Raw genomic sequence first — 21,418 nt, forward strand, 5'->3', positions numbered from 1 at the left:
ATAGCTAGAGTCATTGAAGACAACAGGATAGGGGCTTCATCTCTATGGAGCCATACTTGGCAATCTCCATGGAAATGAATAGGGCAGACCGTGCATGCGTGACCGGCTGCTCTGGTCATCTCGGGGTGTGATGGGGGTACATCACTGAGACCCCCATGATCAACAAGTTAGGCCCTTTTCTGTGGATAGAGCCTAACTGGCCTCATAGGATAACCCCTTTAACATAAGAAAAAATTTTCAACGCAACATTTTGGCCCCTTAAAGGAAACCTACCACTGCCTCCGGCACTTCCTATGAAGGTGCGTACGGCCGCGCGCAGCGCTGAAGCTGCTTCGGGTCTGTTCATCAAAATGTGTTTAAACCGCAATATAGTGGTTTAAAACACTAGCAAAGGTAAGCTCCGGCACCAGCTCACCCTGAGCTGGTGCCCGGTGTTTACAGCTAATATCTACCATTACCAGTGGTAGGTTTCCTTTAAAGGAAACCTACCATCAAAAGTAGATCTGATGGTGGATTCCTCCTGCCTGCCTCTAATCTGCCCTTATCTGTAATTTAATAATCCTGGAATCTAACCTAACTTGTTAAAAAAACGTGATTTTAGTAATATGTAAATTAACTGCAGAGGCTACTGGGGCGTGGAGTAGCCTTAGCTACCAGTGCCTGGTCAGGCTAGTACATGCCCAAATAGCCTCTGCACTTAATTTACATATTACTAAAATAAAGTTATTAAGAAGTTAGGTTATGTTCAAGGACTAAATTATAGATTAGGGCAGAGGCAGACAGGAGGAATCTACCATCACATCTACTTCTGATAGTACATTGCTCATGGTGGGTTGCTTCTGTCAAGCAAAAATAGACAAATGCAGTATTTGAGAGTATATGATTTTCTTTTTCACCTTCAAAAAAAGAAATAGGGAGGGTGGATGCAGAGGGAATTATAGATGTGGCGCTGTAGGAAAAGGGGCATAAAGGGGACCTCTGCTACTGGTACCTGGACTCTCGAAGGGGAACAATGCTCTAGGTGACAAGAAAAAAAAGCTTCTGAAGAGACAGGAGGCACAGACAACAGAGAATGTGTCATTTAACCCTCTCTCTGTGTGTATTTTATTTTCTTATTACTTATTCAGTATTGATCAAGCTTTTGCCAAAATATGAATAAAGTTTTGGAGGAAATAGAGATCAGAAGTAAAACAAGTCCAGGCAAGACACTATAAGTACCTACTGCAGACGAGAACCCTGTAAGGGTGATGCCACACGTCACGTTTTTGGACCGTTATAAAGCATGCGCTTTCAGGCCATTTAAAACGCATGCGTTTTTGAATGTTCACCATGCGTTTCGCTGGTTTTAATCTGTTTCACAGCCGCCTATACTTCTAGAAATGAAGATAAACAGGGTTAAGGCAGCCAAACGCATGGTAAACATACAAAAACGCATGCGTTTTTAAATGGACTGAAAGCGCATGTTTTATAACGGTCCAAAAACATGACATGTGGCATCACCATAATTTCTCATCCAACTTCCTGCAGCTGCTCCAGATGGAGACAAGAATCACAGAATCCCTTGGTTATTGGCGTAACTAGGAGAGGCAGGGCCTAATAGCAAACTTCTGAATGGGCCCCCTTCACGAGGAAAAATAAATATATTACACCCACACAAACATTTACACACTCTTACACACATACGCTCACACACGGAGCATATACGCACACATACAGTGCCATATACAAACATACACACATACAGTATATACACACCATACACCATATACACATCAAAGATACACACACATATACAGCATATATACATTACATATATGTTATATACTTATTACGCTGCACAAGGTATGTAATGGTGCACATCCTACAATCTTTAGTGTCAGGTCGGATGATGGGGTCCGCTGACACTGTGGGCCCCATAGCAGCTGCTATGGCTGCTACCACTGTAGTTACGCCCCTGCCCTGGATCAAGCAGAGATTAAACCTTCTATAATGTCAGACAGCTCTGTGTATACAACACACTGCTTTGAAATAACCTGATGATGGGGAGGGGGTAAAATGCTCAGGGTGTACCCCCTATACCTGAGGTGGCTCATAATGCTTTTCCCATTATCATTATTATAACCAACTAACAAGCATATGCTACCCAGACACTGGGTTCAGTCGCATTAATATCCTATTTATAACAACACTGTTTGTAATTTGGCAAATCACCTCTGTTCAGCTGTTGTAATGCGTTTTAAAACGCAACGTGTGAACGCGCCCTAAGGGAAAAAACGCAAATTGATAATGGGTGCGTGAAAAAAACTGACAGCACTAGGATCATCCTAGAGTGGTCAGTTTTTCCTGCGTGAATTTCCAGGAAGTTGAAGCTGAAGGATGATTTGTGCGATAAAACATACACATTCTTGCATAGCACTCGGACTGAACTCTGAACACAATCTGATCAAACTCAGACAATTTTCAGTAACCAAAGTTTTCAGCACGGCTTGTGGGCAAGAGGCCTCAGAATCATCTTTTCTGGCCATACAGGGTGACCTTTTTCCTTTAGCAAATTCTAGACATTTCCTCTAGGGGTCACTGTGATCACAATGATCAGGAATGACCTAGCACATGTTCTTGCATCTCACTGACATGTAAGATCCATTCACGCCTGCATCATTTACCGCTACAGACGCCACTAATAAATGCATCACTCAACCATTGCAATGCAAAACATATAAGTGATATGCCTTGTGGATAACAATACATATTTATTTTGCCATGTTTACTCATGCATAGAAGATGTCTGCTGTAAATGAATACTGAAAATATGAGTAAATGTCAAGTAGACAGCACCTCAGAGTAAAGCAGGCAGTTTTACAAAAACACCCAAATATTTTCAGTCCCACACTCGTATAAAAGGTCACTAAAAACATTGCATATATAAATTGTAAAATGGCTACAAGAAACTTTGTGATATATCTTATCAGAGGAAAGCGCTTCATCCTTTATTTACTTTGGCTCTTATCATCTCCCATCATCCTCCTTGGATCATCTTTCCAGTATCCTGGGCAACAATCTGATTTCTACTCTGAAATCTGTGCTGTATTTCGTCTTACTAGCAAGAGGGAACATAGACTGACTGAGATGTCAGAAACAGAAATCCTATGAAGAAGGGAGGGGGAACTCGTGAGTCACAGCAGCTAGTTTTCCACTCACCAAGTAAAAAGAGGACTGCAAGTTTTCTGAGACTGAAGAGATGCTGTTCGAAACTGACTCATACAAGTCACATAATAAGCAGAAGCAGTGTTACTTTTCATGTTACTCTACATGTCAGACTACAGAGTTATGCAAAGTTTGCTGGAAGATGAGGTTATGGTTTAAATAACAACGTATTGTTGTTATTTAAGGGATTGTTTATTCGACTATATATTTTATAAGTATATAAAATAAATCAGATACCCTCAGTCTGTGCCAGTCACTGTACTTGTTGCCCATCTCCTTCCGGATACAGTGTAAAATAATCACCCTCATCCACAAAGCTCTGCTGTACCTCCCTTCATCTCCTCTATCATTGCAGTCTATCACCCAACACATGTTTTCTGATCTGCCAGTGATCTTAGATTATTGTCTTCCTTAATTCGAACCTCCCACTTCCACTTTCAGGACTTCTCCTGAGCCGCACCAATTCTCTGGAATGCTCTACCCCGGTATTGGGACTAATACCCAACATCCAAACTTGAAAAATACTCTTAAAACCTATCAATCTGTTTATTAACCTTTCCTGTGTACCCCTCTGTACCACTCCTGGTAGGCTCCAGATACAAAGCTTCAGGCTTGCTTGCAGTTCCATTGATCTTGTATACAGAATTTTTATTATTCAATTATTTTTATTCTGTTCCCTGGCAATATACAAGCTCTTACACGTCTTGTGTTACTCCCTTGCCATCTTGCAAGCATTTCGTATGACTATGTTTTCACTTGGTATTATCTTAGTCAGATTGGAAATTATATTTGTGCCATGACAAATCACAGATAAATTACACAAAATTTTTGGTCCTGCAACATTAATCTCAGACCTGAAGCCATGTAACTGGGGCTTAGATTTTGTATAATTATCACAAGAAATTGGCATCTCATACAAATCTTTTACTTATTTAGATTAGGTCCCAGCACCTTCTCCGTAGTGTAACTCAAATTACACAAAAGTCACTTAAAAATCAGCTGAAGTTATGTAAGTGCAGCAGACGCTGCAATATCTTAGACTAGCACCGGTGATGAATTCTCTAGGACAATATATAGAAGTGACAACACATATGACCCAGGACCTCCTTGTACCAGAATCCAGACCCCAAACCACCAACCAAACCCTTTAAAATAAAGTTTAATTCTCACTGGTCTAGAGAAAGCAATGTCCACCCACTTTGCTATCTGACTGGCTGATGTATGCACAGTTGCTACTGTAGTAGTGTTAGTAGAGTGAGTCCCCATGGACTGTGCTCCCTGGATAGGGGGTTCTGCCTGCACTGAGCACCTGGGAGCAGAGCTGCACTGAGCAGGAGGAGAAGGGGCAGGGCTGAGCTTCTGCCCCCTGCAGAGATGAGACTCTCATTGTTCAGTTGTTAGCATTCAGCTCCCTCCAGGGGCACAGACAGCAGCATGGACTATTCACCTTTACTTTTCTCCTGTTAGGGCTCCAATTCATAGGAAATCATGGATATTACAATCTCTCAGCTCCTGGACCTGTTCCTGGAGAGTCCACTAGTCACATGGGTGAGTGTCCTCCATGTGGGGGGTCAGGTGCAGGGGCTGTGGAGCCCCTTTACATTGTCATGTTGTCACGGACTGTAAATGTTGTAACTGTTGTCTTTTCTCTGATGTGATAGAGTTTACTTGCTTTGTTTCTAGTTTGTTGTTAACATGTAACTTTATAGTTTTTATTGTTGCTGGTATTTCTTTGCTGTGTACTGATGTTTTATACAGCTTGGATCTCCCTGTATGTAAAACTACTAAACCCATGTATAACCACCTGCTGCTGTGTCTTACATGCAGTTAAGTTTTACTCTGCTGCTGATCTTTATTGTATTACTTGGTATTACCCCAGCTGAATACACCAAGCATCCCCTGATCTCCCCCCAGCCCTGCCCCCATCCAGCCTGGCTATAACTGAATGGCAGCATTCCTAGAGATCTAAGGGGGGGTGTCACAAGCAGGTGATAATGTAAGGATAAGAGGGACACTTCCTCCAGACCCAGTATAAAGTTTATAGACCTGTAACAACCAAAAACTGATAACACTGGCTCTGCCCTGGGTATTCTTAACCATTTAAGTTTCAAAATACACAAGCAAGTCCAGCCCCTTAATAAACTTCCTGTCTATTAGATTGTAAGCTCTCTAGAACAAACATCGGTTTTAGAATACATTTTGACATCTGCCTATTCTATTAACAAAACCTTACCCAACGTTACAGAATGGCGTATAACAACCCTACTAGAAGGGTTATGTTGCTCATCACCCACCTTTCCAATAATCATTTATAACTAAAAGCATTATGAAGCGAAATAATGTAAAGCTATAGAATTACTGGCAGCGGAGCTGATTGTGGCAGGAAATGCATCTACATTTACCTAATATCTGTTGTTGGCATCTCGTATGTACGGGTGAGCTCTAACTTGTTGTGACGTTGTTTCTTCTTGTAACCCACAGACTTTTACAGTCCATATTGGGGACAAACAATTCATGGTTCTGCTAATCTGTAGTTGGATTATCATAAGGTCCTTTGGTGATTTTATTCTATTTATCAGAACTGCAATGGATGAGGGTTTATGGATCAGCTATTCGTGAATGTTGACATTCCCGGGGTCTATAACTTGCTATTACTGTACCCATTTTGCATGTCATTTTCTGTGGGGCTATTATATAGTGTATTCTGTGTTCACCCGCCATAAATTACAGTCCTTGAGATCTAACTGCCTGCTGCATCTATATCTGGGTGCGGTAACTCTATGTGAACTGTAATATGAAACACTTCATTACCCACAACAAAAATACTGGATCGTCTTTCACCTTTTTCAGATCTTCAAGTTCTCAAGGATAGCGGGGGGGGGACGGGGGGGGACGGCTTCTTGGAGGCCTCAGGAGCAATAGTCCATAGCTTTTTACCTCCTCCCCCATAGGCCTTAGGTTCTCCTAGTCTTTGGGGCAGAAGAAAAAAATATGCAAAATTTGATTGTCCAAAAATTCAGATAAAATCCTAAATAAAGTTTTTTTGGGTTTAAGAAAAGCTGCAGTATTGTGTATTACGATGACCAGCAACCATTCCTGTTCTAAAGCCATGCCATTTGTCACCAAACATAGGGCCCTTCTATTGCATGGTTTACCAACTGCACCTATACTAGAGAGGGTTTGGTGCCACGACCACACAGGGTGTAGATCTGTCATCACAGGTGCCAGTCTGGGGGGGTTATGTCTATTAAGGGTCAGGTCTGTGCTGTGCTGTCAGACAAGTTGTCGCTGTCATCATGAGACAGGTGCTGTGAGGTTAACGGTTCTCCTGGAAGAGACAGACAGAGACTCCAGTGACTGCTGAGGAGTCTCTTGGGGGAGAAGGGATCTATGGCTGCTGCTTTTGTCTTGTGTGGGTCACATTAACAATAACATCCTTCTCAGTTCCAAGGCTTTTGTTTGGCCGCAGAGCAGTGCTGGGAGTGTTGTGTCCTGACTGCAGAGTGAGGTATACTGTGTTATAGTGAGTGGGCTGCCTCAAGGAGTTGGATGCTTGGCAATGTTATTTTTGCTTGGACTCATGAACCAGCATCTGTAATCACTGATCAACATTGTGCCGTTTTCTTGAATATATAAATCTACATTAAAAGTTAAATAACATCCTGTAGTAATCCATAGTTACAGCTCATTGTTCACAGCCAACATTAAATATCAAGAATTACATCTTATTCATACCACAGGGCTACGCTCACTATTCTGCTTGTGAAGTCACCTGATCCTGAGCTACATCCTGTACTATACCCCAGAGCAGCACTCACTATTCTGCTGGTGGGTTCTGTGTGCATACATTATGTTACTCATACTGTACTTATCCTGAGTTACATCCTGTATTATACTCCAGAGCTGCTTTCGCTATTCTGTTGGTGGAGTCAATGTGTACATACATTACAAAGTTCATGCAATTTAAAATTAAAGTAGACATTCGTAAACTAAATTAATCTTTCAAAATGACGGATTCTGAATGATGAATCTGTCCACTTTTAAATGGTCACTAACTTTTAAACAAATTCTGCTTAAATCAATAATACAAGTGGCCACAAAAAAATTTTTCTTCAAATAAAATGCTTCATTTTAAATTCTTAATGCAATACAATAATACTTTATCCAGTGGGAAATTGCTTTGTGCAACATATTAATCTGTCTCTTATAATCCTCCTCCATACCTGTATAAGACCCAGTTCACATTCCCCTTAGACTTCAGTGTAAAGAAGTTTAAAGGGAACCTGTCATCAGCAATTGGCCTTATAAACCACTAACAGAATATTGTCAAGCAGTGTAACACCTTCTAGTTTTTGTTTCTTTCATAGTCCAGTATGATGGCATTATCAAGAAAATCAACTTTCAGGTGAGATGTAAAATGGTTGTAAGTCAAGGAGGCGGAGAGTTTAACACTGAAGTCAGGGAGGGGAGCATTGAAGACCACTTCCTATGTGATTAAAATCATTCATTGGATTTCAGGAGATCTGGTTAGTGATGTCTTTGGATGCAGGACCACCAATTAGGGTGAAGGGGGCTTTCTAAGTAAGAGATTACGTTGACTTGGTTTACACCAGAAATATATTTTAGGTTTTGCCACAAATTGCAGCAGGCTTTGTTATTAGCAGTTTGTTAAATATGCACCCTTATGAGTCCAGCTAATGCATGAGTGGCAAGTTTTAGGTCTGAAATAGATATTGCAGTTCCCAGCAACAAGCACTGAGAGAGTTTAGCTTTGAAGCAGACAGGGGCGTAACTACACAATGTCAGTAGGACCTGGCATCTGGGGTACTGGGTGTGTATATATGCTATATGTCTGTATATGGTATTGTATTTATGTGTGATGTATATGTTTCTATATGCTGCAGTATGTCTATATGGTATTGTAGGTATGTGTGTATATTCTGTCTGTTTATGTGGTGTGTGTTTATACTGCATGTATGTTTATGCTGTCTGTGAGCATATGGTGCATATATGTTGTATGAATATGCATATATTTATGTGTATAAATGTGTGTGATTGTAACTTGCATATGTGAGTATACAAATATGCATATTTTTTTAAATGGTGAAGGGAGGGCCCCTTTCTGAAGTCTGCTATGGGGTCCTACCTCTCCTAGTTACGTCCCTGCATACAGACTAATGCTGCTCTAAAGCCTTCGGTTAAAGGGAATGTGTCATCAGAAATGTAACTTTTTTTTTTTTTTTTTCCATGTAAGCATTTTATGTTTACTAAAAATAAATGAAATAAAAGATAACTACGGTAAATCTTTATTTCTATAGTGCCATCATATTCTGTAGTACGTAACAGATCATGGGAGACATATTCAAACAAAATATGTCTTAGCATGGTCTAAGAGCTTACAATCTATAAAGATAACGCCTCTAAAGCAAACACCAGTATTGCTCTTGAGCTGTTGGACTGCCATGTTCCTGGGAGCCCTGTCAGTAACCTGATGACTGGCTCCTCTCTTGAACCTGGCACTGTTCGCTCTGTGAATCAGGAAAACCTTCCCACACAGTAGCAGGCCTCAGGAAGCTCTAAGAACGAGTGAGAAGGAATATTACTGGTATACCATTGCATCTAATTGATCTACAACAAGTAAACACAAACCTGGTATATTGTTTAAAAATCTCCCCATATTATTATATGAATACATATAATGGCTTAGGTGATAATCTAAATATCTGTTTGACATACAGTAAGTGTACTCTGTCATGTACTACTTGTGCAAGGCGCATAGGGGTTATAAACCTGTACTTGTGAGCCATTGTGAACCTGTATACAGTTATTTCTTAGAAGAGGCTACTTAAGGAGGACCTGTCAGGGCAATTTGGGACACTAAACCACCCACAGGTCCTTATAGACTGGTGGTTATGTGTCCCAACTCGTCCCTTACCAAGTGCATCCAGGGGCAAATAAAAAACCTTTATACTTACCTAGTGTTACCATCTTACCATCTCTTGTTCTTCCTGCGCCTGCTCAGTATTTCAATGAAGCTGGAGCAGACCATCCAGGCTTCACTGTGCAAGCGCCGTAACCAGGGCGCACGCGCAGTGATGCCTGGGTGTAGTACACCTGCTTCACCGTACAACGGCCCAGGCAAGGGGAGCAATTGAGCAAGGAAAATATAAACTTTTTATAATTTTAATATTGGGCACGTAACAACTTGGTAGAGGGCAATTTGGAACAGTAAACCACCGATCCATAAGGACCTGTGGGTGGTTTAGAATCCCAAATCACCCTGACAGGTTCCCTTTAAGTGTCTAAATGTAGGAGGCTCATGGCAGTGGCTGATACTTCCAAAATGATTAAAGTTTTAGATGTAGGAGTCTGGGCATTACATAACCTGAAAGGAATGTGCAGGGTCTCAGGTCAGGCGGTAATCACATTTTGTTACCTATTGGATTCCTTCTAATCACCTTCTTACAATGCATGTTTTTATTTTTCTTCATAAAAGGTGAAAACCGTTGGGCCATGTGGTTACGAGAATGAGAGTAAATTGGTAATGTACATGGACCTAGTAGATGGCGTCTTCCTGAACAAGATAATGCTACAGATGTGAGTATATTTGGTATCGCTTCTGTATTCTGAATTCCTTCTATAGCAAACACATAACTTGATAACTTGTTAACTGCGTTGTTAGTTTTTGGGTCTGCTTTATGTGTGAATTTCTTATGTGTGATTCTTTTTAATTTTCCTATAGATCATGTACATGACTTCAAGTATTGACCGATAGTTGACTAATTTGTAGACCTACGAAAAGGCTCAGGGACCTTGTACTTTATTAACATATGACTAATCACTATGTAATATAAGCTGCATGCACAGTCTACCGATGAATGTGAATTATCATCAGAAAAGGTGCATGGTGGCTTTGTGACCACTTCCTTTGGAGCTTAGAATAGGTCATGTGTGAAGGAGATTTGCACATGTAACAGATGCACTAGTACAAAATATGTTGTTTAGAAACAGAAAAAGTCAACCTGAGATTTTAGCACGTTGTACCCCAGTACTTCTGTACATATATTTCATCCTACTGTGGAGGCCTTACTGTACTTCTCGTATTCTAAGTCATGGATTAAGAGTCAAGTGTGAGGTGTTATTAGTGCTTAACAGTCTCCCTTGTCTGGTTCCATTCATGTAGGAATATTCAGTCTGTGTTATGAGCATTTTCAATGATCAGAGTACCTGCCTCCCTGTAGGACTACAGACGTGTAGGGTATGACAACAGGGTTGTGGTCTATTTGGGAGGGTGGGACTATTAGAGTCATATATGTTGGGATGGTGGGTGTCCAGGTTCTGGTGCGGTGGCTAGAATGGACAGTTGTCAACATACAATCAGTATATACATCCACATATCCCTACAGGGAATCTTTCACTGCTGAAAGTCCTGACCAATAGACTCCATACTTGTGTTAACTTATGTCATCACATAACCAACATAAATTGTATTAATAAATTACACATTATCCAGAGTCTTATCACGACAGGCAGTCCCTGGGTTACATTAAAGGTAGCTTTTTAAGTATATTTTATAACTTTAGTTCTGGGGGAAAACATTTTTGGCCCTGTGTCAATTAAGATATTCAAATTTTTTTGTGGACAAGGATTATCAATAAAGCTTCATTACAAACTGACGCAGATCATTGCAACCTGGGACTAAAGTAAAGTATCTAGAGAGCTTCACCAAAGGTCACAGTGTGCAGAGAGGATTTCTGTAAGTTCTTTAAGTAGGGGACCGCCTGTATTTAAAGTGCAACTGTAATAAATATAAAAAAAACTTTTGCCTTACTTTGGACTAAGCAAAAATAAGCAATTCTCTAATTTTCCTATCTGCAGCTGTTTATCAGCTAGCAGAGGTTTTATCGTGCCACTCAAGCTAATCTCTTGGCATGATTTCTGATTGATATGGGAAACCGTACAGTACAGCTAGAGACGACAGGAGGCTTGTTGAGAGGGGCTGTAGGGCCTGTAGTGATGTCACAAGCATGTGACTCATCACATGCTTCAGATCGACCAATTACGAACAAGTTATCCTGTTTTGGCTTCATTATGTCACAACCTGGAAGTTCCCACCCACATAGCTGAATCTGAATTTAATATTAAAGGAAACCTGTCAGCAGAAATATACATAATAAACCACCTATAATAATAATAATAATAATAATTCTTTATTTATATAGCGCACACAGATTACGCAGCGCTGCACAAGCACATCAAATTGGTCCCTGTCCCCATGGGGCTCACAATCTAAACAACCTAACAGTATGTTTTGAAGTGTGGGAGTAGACCGGAGTACCCGGAGGAAAGCCACGCAAACATGGAGAGAACATACAAACTCTTTGCAGATGTTGACCTGGGTGGGATTCGAACCCAGGACCCCAGTGCTGCAAGGCAGAAGTGCTACCCACTCAGCCACCGTGCAGCCCCTACACTATGTTATCAAGCAGCTGAACACCCTCCATATTTCTTTAGTGGCATCATCCAGAAAATCAATTTTGAAGTGAGTGTAAATTTGTTGTATAAAAGTCAAGGAGGCGTAGTCTTTAGCACTGAATTCAAGCTTTCCCTGTTTTAGAACACGCCTTCATTGTAACTGATGTTCCAGCACCCAGAGACATGGCTAACCAGATCTCCTAAAGTCTGGTGAATGATGTAAGTCACGGGAGGAGATGTTCAGAGGCAGGGACAGCTTGACTTCACTGTACAACACTCCGCCTCCTTGACTTTAAACTTCCAATTTACATTTCACCTTAAAGTTGATTTTCTGGTTGACGGAACCATGCTGGGCTATGGGAGAAAGGTGTAAAGCTGCTAGACAACATACTGGTAGTAGTTTATTAGGCCAGTTTCCTGATAACAGGTTCCTTTTAAATATACCAGATATATCTCAGGCTAGGAAGTAGGCAGCAGCATGATACAGGTATTGTTGGAATTGTTATCAAAGGCTTTATCCAGCTGTGCTAAAACTATTTGTTGTCAGTAACTTTACAGTTACGCTTTAAAATTATACCCACAGATAGGACTTTTTGTTGTATATGTGTGAGTTTTCTTTTAAAAAGTTGTGGTTGGAATAAGAAGAGACATTAAAATATCAGTTAACCTGTTCTTGATCATTGTGGCATATGGATTTTCACGGTGATCCCAATCAATGCCCAAAAGCAGGGTGGCTCTAAATCTTTTTTTGTGATGTAGATGGATGAATGTGATTGATGGTGAAAAGCATCCCACTGATAATTGAGAAGCAATGGAAACCTGGTCTATGCTTTTCATTTGAGGCCTTTGAAATATTGAGTTTCACATTCCCAGGTATTCCTAGCATGACATATGGTTATGTTCAAATTATATATGCGGAGTACATGACATGTGAATCTTGCTTACTTGTTCCTACAGTGCAACAGACCTATGGGAAAAAAATCTGGATTTTTGGAAGGATTCTCCAGTTTTCAGTAATTCATTGTGGTCACATGACTTTCTTGGACCATGAAGTTGTGCCATATATCTCTTGCTTAAAGAATTTAACTTTCAATGAACTCCTTATACTTCAGTTAATTGAACCATCAAAATCCATAGTGATAAGCCATAATTACTCATAGATCCATGCACTGTGACTGCATTATTCTTCTTATTTGTTTTCCAGGGTCTTCTTCTAAATTCAACTTTTAAAAGTATGCTAATAAGGCCGAAGGGCTCTGGTGTTGTGCTGTGCTGCAGATTCACAGACTGTTACAATGTAGAAGGAGAACTTCTCATCTCCCACCTCGTGCTCTCACCGCATGCTTCCTCTGCTACTTTGAGAATACGTCAGGCATTGGGTGGGGGGGAAGTGAAGAGGGGAGAGCGAGACTGTGTAGCAGCCTGTGAAGATACAGCACGGAGGGGCTCTGCTAACACCCCCCCCCCCCCCCCCCCCACATATATGACTGAAATATTAAAAATTACTACAGCCCTAGTGGAAAGTTTACAGGGCGCAGAGGCTAAAGTCAGACTCTGGCTTTAGTGATCTTGTGGACTCAACAATATCTCTTTCAGATTAAATCATTCTTATAGAAGGAGCAGAGGTAGCATTTATTCCTGCACATGGTAGGTGAGGTTCAGGTTACATCTTTGTTGCTATTAAATTAGTTAGCCCTCCTCCACACGATGAACGCAGTATTACAGGATGCACAGTGGGGCACATTTACTTACATGTCCTGACGCAGTCCCCGAAAGTGCGTTGTCCGACCGGAATGCACTCTGCCGCAATTGACTAAGATCGTGCGCCCGATATCCTGCATGTGTCCCCGCCCCCTCCCCCCATTTCTGTCACATGAAAGCCGGTGCAGCTGCACCACATTCGATCGAGTGTGACACAATCCCCAGTTAAATACCTGTCACAGCTGCAAAGGTAAATAAGCACCAATGTTCCCAGAAAGACTGCCCATGCATGAGCCTGACCCTCAAAAGTAGGTCCTGAATAGCTCTTTGCATGAGCCCATAGAAGTGAATGGGGACATTTGCTAGCTATTGAAACAACAGCTAGTACACCTCCATAATTAACATTCACGGGCCTGAGGATTTAGACTGGGAATCTTAAAGGGAACGTAACACCAGGACCCCTATTTTTTTATTCTCCCCTATAGTCACTTTTAAGCACACTCTCTCCTGATCTTGGTGTACTGAGGACCGGTTTCCCACCCTTGGGAAACTGCCCCATCATAAGCCAGTTTAAAAGGAAAAAAAAAACACTCCCTCCTCCGCCTTGATACGTCTTGTTGAGGACATGTGCAGAACAAGCGGAGCCGGCTGTCCACTTTGATCTGTGCATGCGTCACGCTACCTTAGGGGTTGCCAGGCGTTGAGGCGCTTGCGTAGCTCACTACAATGTTTGCGTCTCACTAGGCGACTGGCGATACCAAGCATGGTGCGGTGTATGCGCAGATCAAAGCGGAGAGAGGGCTGATTGCAACGACGTGTTGAGAAGGGAGATGGGATTTTTTTTTTTTTTAACTGCCTGATGAAGGAGAAGGTTGGGGGAAATCGCTCCTCCATACACATACCCCTCGGGCACTGACATCAGGAGAGAGTGGTAATCTTTGATATATGTTTTCTTTACTACTGAAAAAGGCAGAGTAATTTATGAGGACATGGGGTCCTGGTGACAGGTTCCCTTTAAAGAGAAGGTAGATCGGGTGGTAGGTGGATGTAAGGGACGTGAGGATAGCTCTTTTTAGAGCTAATCCTCACGTCCCCGCTAACTTTTGGTACACTTTATTGAGCTAATATGTAAATTTCGTTATGTGGCTACAGGGGCGTGGAGTAGCCGGCCGAGGCTACACAGCGCGGCTACTCCACGCCCCAGTAGCCACATTACTCCTCCTACCCTGTTGTGTGCGGCGCGCAGCTCCTCGTAGCTGCGCGCCCTTGTCCGACAAGCCGGCTACTGCGCATGCGCAGTAGCTCCGGCCTCGGAGCTGGGACTGCTCAGCCGGCGTTCTGCGCATGCAGGGTAGGAGGAGTAATGTGGCTACTGGGGCGTGGAGTAGCCGCGCTGTGTAGCCTCGTGCCGGCTATTCCACGCCCCAGTAGCCGCATAACGAAATTTACATATTAGCTCAATAAAGTGTACCAAAAGTTAGCGGGGACGTGAGGATTAGCTCTAAAAAGAGCTATCCTCACGTCCCTTACATCCACCTACCACCCGATCTACCTTTATAGGTAGATTCGTGGTGGTAGGTTCCCTTTAAGCTGTGGACAGTCTAAGCCCTCATGCCCACAAATATGAATTTTGGACATGTGCTAACCGTTGTCCATTACTGACCATTGTTTGCATTCTTTGATACTGTGTGAAGGACAGCTTGACCTGAGAACATTGGTGTAAAAAGACATTAGCTGAGATGACGACATGTGTCCCTGGAACATTGTCATTTTACAAGGTACACTGTCAATATTACAGTCTCTGGTGGTTTGTGCCCTTTAACCTCTAGTCTCTGGACAATGCATCTGACTTCTGTGCCCCTGTGATGAAAGGGAATAGTTGACAAAGTAGCTCAGAAATGTGTGGACAGCTGAGTGCTATAGTTACATGTGCCGGACACATGAGAACCTGCCTTCTATAATCAGCTTGTTACAGGATTTACTGTCAGACGCCGAGACATTCACGACTGTGTGGCCCAAGAATTATACAAGTCCATTCATAAACTGGAAATACCGCCGTAGAGGCCGGCAGACGAAGCGTTGTGAATGTAGATTAAGTTGTTACTAGAGCAAAATCATAAACCTGTACAAAATAATTCTGATAACACTGTGCACCCCAATGAATCCTCTAATGTAGGTTTGGACCTAAGGTTTGAGGGTGACTGTATCCCCCATATCATTTCTTGCTGTAATTACCAACATATCTGATGGTCTGATCTCTCTCTGCACAGCGATCCCCGGCCGTCCAACCAGCGGATCAACAAGCATGTCAATGGTGATATCAACCTGCGAATTCAGAATCTCACAATACTGGTGCGACACATCAAGACATACTATCAGGTATAATGATGGCTTCCTGTTTTAGATACAGACAGGAAATTCTCAGTGTTCTTAACCTCTCCTAAGCTGGGATGAGTTGTGTACATCACATTACTGTGTTTTTAACCTTTTATTCTCTGAAATGTGTTTGTCATTAATGATCGCTGTAAATACATCCATTGTATTCTTCTCCTCAGTCCTGGGATGTTTTTACAGACGTGTCTATATAGATGCATGGGTGTCACTACCAAAGTAGCAGCCATAGTCAATGCTTTCAATCCTAAGGTGTCTGGGGGGACATAAACCCACACTAGTCAGCACCCAATATTGATGGGTGATGCGTCTGCAGCGTCATTGTATACAGAGGTAAACATGTGAATTACCACTAGTTGTCAGGCCCCACTTGTACTGGAATTATTTATATACTGGTAGCAGCCTGATAGTAGGAGGTAATTCTTATGTCACTGCCGGCCCACTCTGTGTACAGACACCTATAGGCTACAGACATACAAAGCCCTTGATTATGTGGGAGGGTGTCCACCTACAAATATTTTTTGGGGCTTAGCCTTTCCCAGACCCATTCATTATGCTCCTGGGGGGGAAGGAAAACGTCTCCTTCTATGTAATATGTTCTGAATTAGCTGCCAATAGGAACTTGGGAGAAGATAATTAAGAACTGCTCTTACTAATGTATACATGTCAGAAGTAGTTGTCACTTCTATAGTCCATTCAGTCACAAAAGGGCCACTCAGTGGTAGAACGTAACCTGTACAACCTCAACCTGTAACTTCAAAGTGTACTAAACTTTTTTAGGACTGTGCTATATTTAGACCCTGAAAATCCAATACTGTGCTGTGTCCTGAGATTTAACCCAAATTGGGCAGCTCTTCTGTCCTACTGTGGTGCATAAAATCAGCAGGCAGGTATAATATTGTCAAATCATTGCCATTTTAGAAAGATGCTTCATTGTTTGATTAATATATTTCATCACTGTCATAAAGGGGCCCTTTGCATTTGGACTTTTGAGGGAAGTGGATGTATTACTCTTTTAATACTCCTTGGTTGAATTCCCGGATGAAGATGCTTATCATATATCTCCTTTCTAATTATCTATCTACCATAGTTTGTATATTTCCTATCTACATATCTGTCTATCTAATCATTTATCTATTTTTAGCTTTTTGTCTATCTATCTATATATCTTCTAGTTGCTTGTATATCTCCTCTCCATTGCATATGGTAGTTTAGAGATATCACTGCCATGAGAAATCTGCCTCTGGATCTACTTCATTAATTATATTCCAGACAGATTTCATGCCCTCTATCTCCAGTTCAGTAGCACAGAGAACCACAAGCCTCATGTTATTTCAAAGATAAGACTGTCGTGTTTACAATGACACAAGAATTATGGATATGGCTTCTGTGAGGAGGATAGAAGTGTCTGAAATAATTCTCCTGCCTTTAAAAGTGACAGCTTATTTGCATATGACTTTAGAGGTAATTTTTTTATCAGTAAACAAGCTAAAGTTTAATCATTAAAGAAGTAATTAAGGACATTTCATACCCAGTATAAGTTTAAGCTGCTTAAAGTCACACGCTGCTTCATTGTAAAATATGCAGTTTTATGGAGTGAATTCTGTCTTAAAGTGACATTCTGTAGACAAAAGTAACATATTATGTGTTGACAGTCTATTTTTGTACTGGTTCCATACAAGAGCAGCTGCACTGGCACTGAATGTTTACTTTTGGAATTGAACATTTCCATATTTTTAATAGGTATTTTGTTAGAAAGCAATAACAGGAACATTGTGTGGCGGTGGCTTCCTGCTTCATGTGTATACAGCATTGTACATTTGGGGGCTACCCCTGAGGCGCAGGTTTGTCATTTGGCTATAATATCGCACAATAGAGGCCACTTCTAAACATATTAAACTTTGAATGTTTTTATACCTCGTATGGAGGTTGTGGTATCCTATTGTTTGTTGTGCAACAAGCGTGGTGAGTGGAGGGGGGGGGGGGGTCACACATTTACTTATTTTAGACAGGTTTGGAGTAGGGATATATTTCACTTTTATCAGGTTGATGTGAATTATGTCCTCAATTTAAATTAACCCTTTTATATTATTATTATTTATTATATGTGATGCAAATCATGCAGTGAATTATTATTTTTAACTATAAAAATGATCTTGTTTTATGAACCAACTATTGTTGGATTAGGGAAGAGACTAAACTCTTTATGGTGATTTCTCTTTGAACCTTTACAGGCATACAGGGTCTTAAAGGCATACTCCATTGGGGATTACACTTCTTTTGAATATGACTTATTGTTTTGGCTGTTATCTCGTATCATGTCACTAGGCTTCTCAAATATCAGACATTGATTTAGAAGGAGCTGCCTTATTTACTGTTACACTGATTCTGAAATTCAGCATTATTTAAATATGCTCATAAAGATCCTAAGGCACAATATTACTTATATGACTGTGAAACTTGGTGTAACTTAAACACATATTGACTGCACTAAAATGTTTTGCTTTTAGCACCAAATACAAAAATTTATGTACAACACCACAAGGTAACATACACCTTTTATATATTTGTATTTCGTATTCTACATTTCCATTTTCCTTTTGTAAACATGTGAGACTCTATAGATAAATGTGCTCTGTTACATGGAAGCCTCATGTCATATTTACCTACTGACATTGGGAATTGATGGCGGTTGATGTGTCAATAAATCTATTCAGGGTATGTGAGTGGCAGGGATTATTTGGTAACATTGTGGCTTATAGGTAAACGCTGAGAACAAAGCCACAGTGTGACGTCCTGGTGAGTTGTATTGGTGCAGTCACGCTCAGCTTTTGTGTTGTATCTTGTCTTGCCCTAACTGTTCCCACCTGTGACAGTGATGGCCCTCTCCGCACAGATGTCCCTCTGGAAACTCTAAAATCTATTATTTATGTTACTACAGTAATAAGCTTCTCATTATTATTATTTTATCTGCTGCTTACGTATATTCTAGTGTCTTCAGGGGATACAATCAGATTTAAAGTTACACAAACATGTATTTTACTTGTGCTGATAATTGTTCTCCCCCATAGTTCCAACGATAACGGCACATTAACAACAGAATAAGCAAGATAAAGTGGACCCCCAAGACACAAAGTTAAACTCCTACAAGGTTCATTGGCAGTCAACTAACAGATAAGGGGATCTATCCAGTCTTATGCCTCCTTTATGTAGCTTGGGTCCTGTGCAGCAATATTAAAGGGCTATTTTGAAGTTTTCTTCTTTTCTCACTTTCATTTTCATTGCAGTCCTTTCAATGAAACCTCTATAGTAACTTATGAGAATCTCATCAATTTTCAGTCCAGCCATGCACTGGGGGTTTCTCTCTCCTCCTCTCTTCATTGTAGTAAACACTACAGGGGTCCCCAGAGACACCTTCTCAGCACAGTCTCCAAGGAAGAGGGGGGAGTTAAGCCAGCTCTGAAGCTTCATTATCACAATTAACCCTTCTATCTCAAAAACCAGAAATGGAGTACACTAGCTAATTGTGAGGCTCCTTGTTAGTTATAATATTTTGTGCAAAGATGGCACAGATTTTGTTTATTGCACCAGGAATTGTTTATTGGCTGATTTTGAACACCATGGATATCCTTAAAGGGGGTACCTGTTTTGTGATGTTTTCAAAATGCTGCCTGCAGTTTAAAGATTTTGGTTACCTTCCATGGTTGGGTCTAGAGCCCAAGGATTCCTGGGATATGATGAATGTTTTGAAATTCCTACAATGTTGAGCTAATGAGGAGGGGGCGGGGGTTTGTCCTCTTTGTCTTGACTCTATGGCATTATCTGTCAGGTCACTCAGACAATTGGAGTTTGTCCTATGCTCGTTCACACATGAGTGAGCTCTGAAAGTCTGTGCTTTCTCAACTGGTAGTAGCAGCATATGGTGACACCATGCAGATGTTTTTGTATTCTTATTTAGTTGAATCTTCAGGGTGATTTTTGATTCCCCCCTACATTTCCGGCCACTGTTGATGATCTATGTAACAACAATAAACCCTAATGATAAGAAGATAATGGTTCTGAGTTAGGGCTTTACACCACCTCTTAGCATTTTAATGGGAATATTGTATCTGTACATCTGTCAATCATTGTTCACCACTACTGATCCCACAGGGATCACCATCCATCAGTGATTCCTTATTCTGAAACGTTGCCTTGGAGAAAAAAAAGGAAACTCTGGTATTTCACATACTCTACAAATCCATGGGAATCAACTTAACTCATATTTCCTCTCAGAGAGTTTCATGTGGGGTGACCATAGGTGCAAATTACTTAAATTGCAGCAAAATATTTATGATGATAAATTATCAAATGACCGTAAAAAAAAGAAAGACAAATCCACAAGTTCTCCAATTCTGTTACATCCAATTCTTAATAATATTGGAAGGATTAGAAGGCACTAATAATGGGTCAAAGAATGTTGACCTTTTAATCGCTAATCATAAATGGATGATTTCACTCTAACTGAAATTTAAGGACCAGCCTTCTTCCCATTGATCTTTGATTTGAAATGGAGGAAGCTTGGGTCACAAGGGTTAACACTCAATAATATTATTTCCAGCTGTGTTTGCAGAGAACCCAGACACACAGCGGCCCCTTTGGGCCCATCTATTATTAATATTGATCTACATTTACTGATTACTTCTGTGCTGAAGTCATTAATTAGTCCTAGTGATTACGAATGGATATTTGAGGTTACAGGAGCCTGGGCGGCCGCTCTGCCTGACCGGCATCATGCTTGCTTTACTCTGTCCTGTACACTACATCACCTGTGGTTTTAGCGTCGCTTGTTGCCAGGGACTTCACATACTTGCTCCACTACCTGAGGTGTAATTGCAGCCCTTTACTGCTCCTGTAAACAATTGGTGACTTCATTCCTCTCCATGTTAGTCTAATAATTGTACGTGATAAGCTGAAGTGGGTAGGGCATGTAGCTTAGCCGCCATGTACACAGATTTTTGGCCGAAGGTCCCTATAGAAACTGTGTATTGTACACACTCTGAGTGATGTGTCTTCACATAGGTCTTATTATGTTGTTAAGTCTTGGAGCCAGCATAAATTCTTGATGGATTATTGCATCATAACTGAACCTCATTGCTAATTGCTGATCCTCATCCCAAATTCATGTAAAAGAAACCAACAAAAGATAAAAGACTTTTCATTGGACCAGTCAAAAGCCTCTTACTTTACCAAGGCCATAGATCTTGGAACACCAATCTTTTCCTACAAGATCACTTGTTCACAAACAAACTTTGTTAAAAGTTTCCCCTTCTTTCTTGTGGGGTCTGTTACCCACTGCTGACATTGTATACACTTGACAAGGCTCCTCCCTCTTTGCACTTGAGTGACAGAAGGTCTACACACACAGGTACAACTTGACAGGTAATTTATTGCTTAGTTTTGGCCTTTACATCCTTATACAACCTGTTCATGGTTTCTGCTCAGACACTAATTAAATGTGACCCTGTCACGTATTCACAGTACACAATAGAAGTGGAAATCTTTGTACTTCTATATGTTTTGGACAAATAAATTCATGACAACTGTCCATTTCTTTGTTGCTTCGATTACACTTTGTGCACTCTGCACTTGCTGATCAGAGCACCAT

General features: G+C 41.0%; 1 protein-coding gene across 3 annotated transcripts in view; it reads left to right on the plus strand.

Moving 5' to 3' along the window:
• Nucleotides 1–4,466: 4,466 nt before the first annotated feature.
• Nucleotides 4,467–21,418, plus strand: part of CCDC88C (coiled-coil domain containing 88C) — a 55,031-nt gene continuing 38,079 nt past the window's right edge. For 2 of the 3 annotated variants that reach the window (XM_072116663.1, XM_072116665.1), the window contains exons 1-3: nucleotides 4,467–4,752; nucleotides 9,701–9,801; nucleotides 15,651–15,759. In XM_072116663.1, the coding sequence (XP_071972764.1) occupies nucleotides 4,693–4,752; nucleotides 9,701–9,801; nucleotides 15,651–15,759 (270 nt within the window). In that variant the 5' untranslated portion in view covers nucleotides 4,467–4,692. The remainder of the gene's footprint in view (nucleotides 4,753–9,700; nucleotides 9,802–15,650; nucleotides 15,760–21,418) is intronic. The other variant, XM_072116664.1, reaches the window with a different exon arrangement.

The sequence above is a fragment of the Engystomops pustulosus genome, chromosome 7, assembly GCF_040894005.1.
Source record: "Engystomops pustulosus chromosome 7, aEngPut4.maternal, whole genome shotgun sequence".
NCBI classification, from domain to species: Eukaryota; Metazoa; Chordata; class Amphibia; order Anura; family Leptodactylidae; genus Engystomops; species Engystomops pustulosus.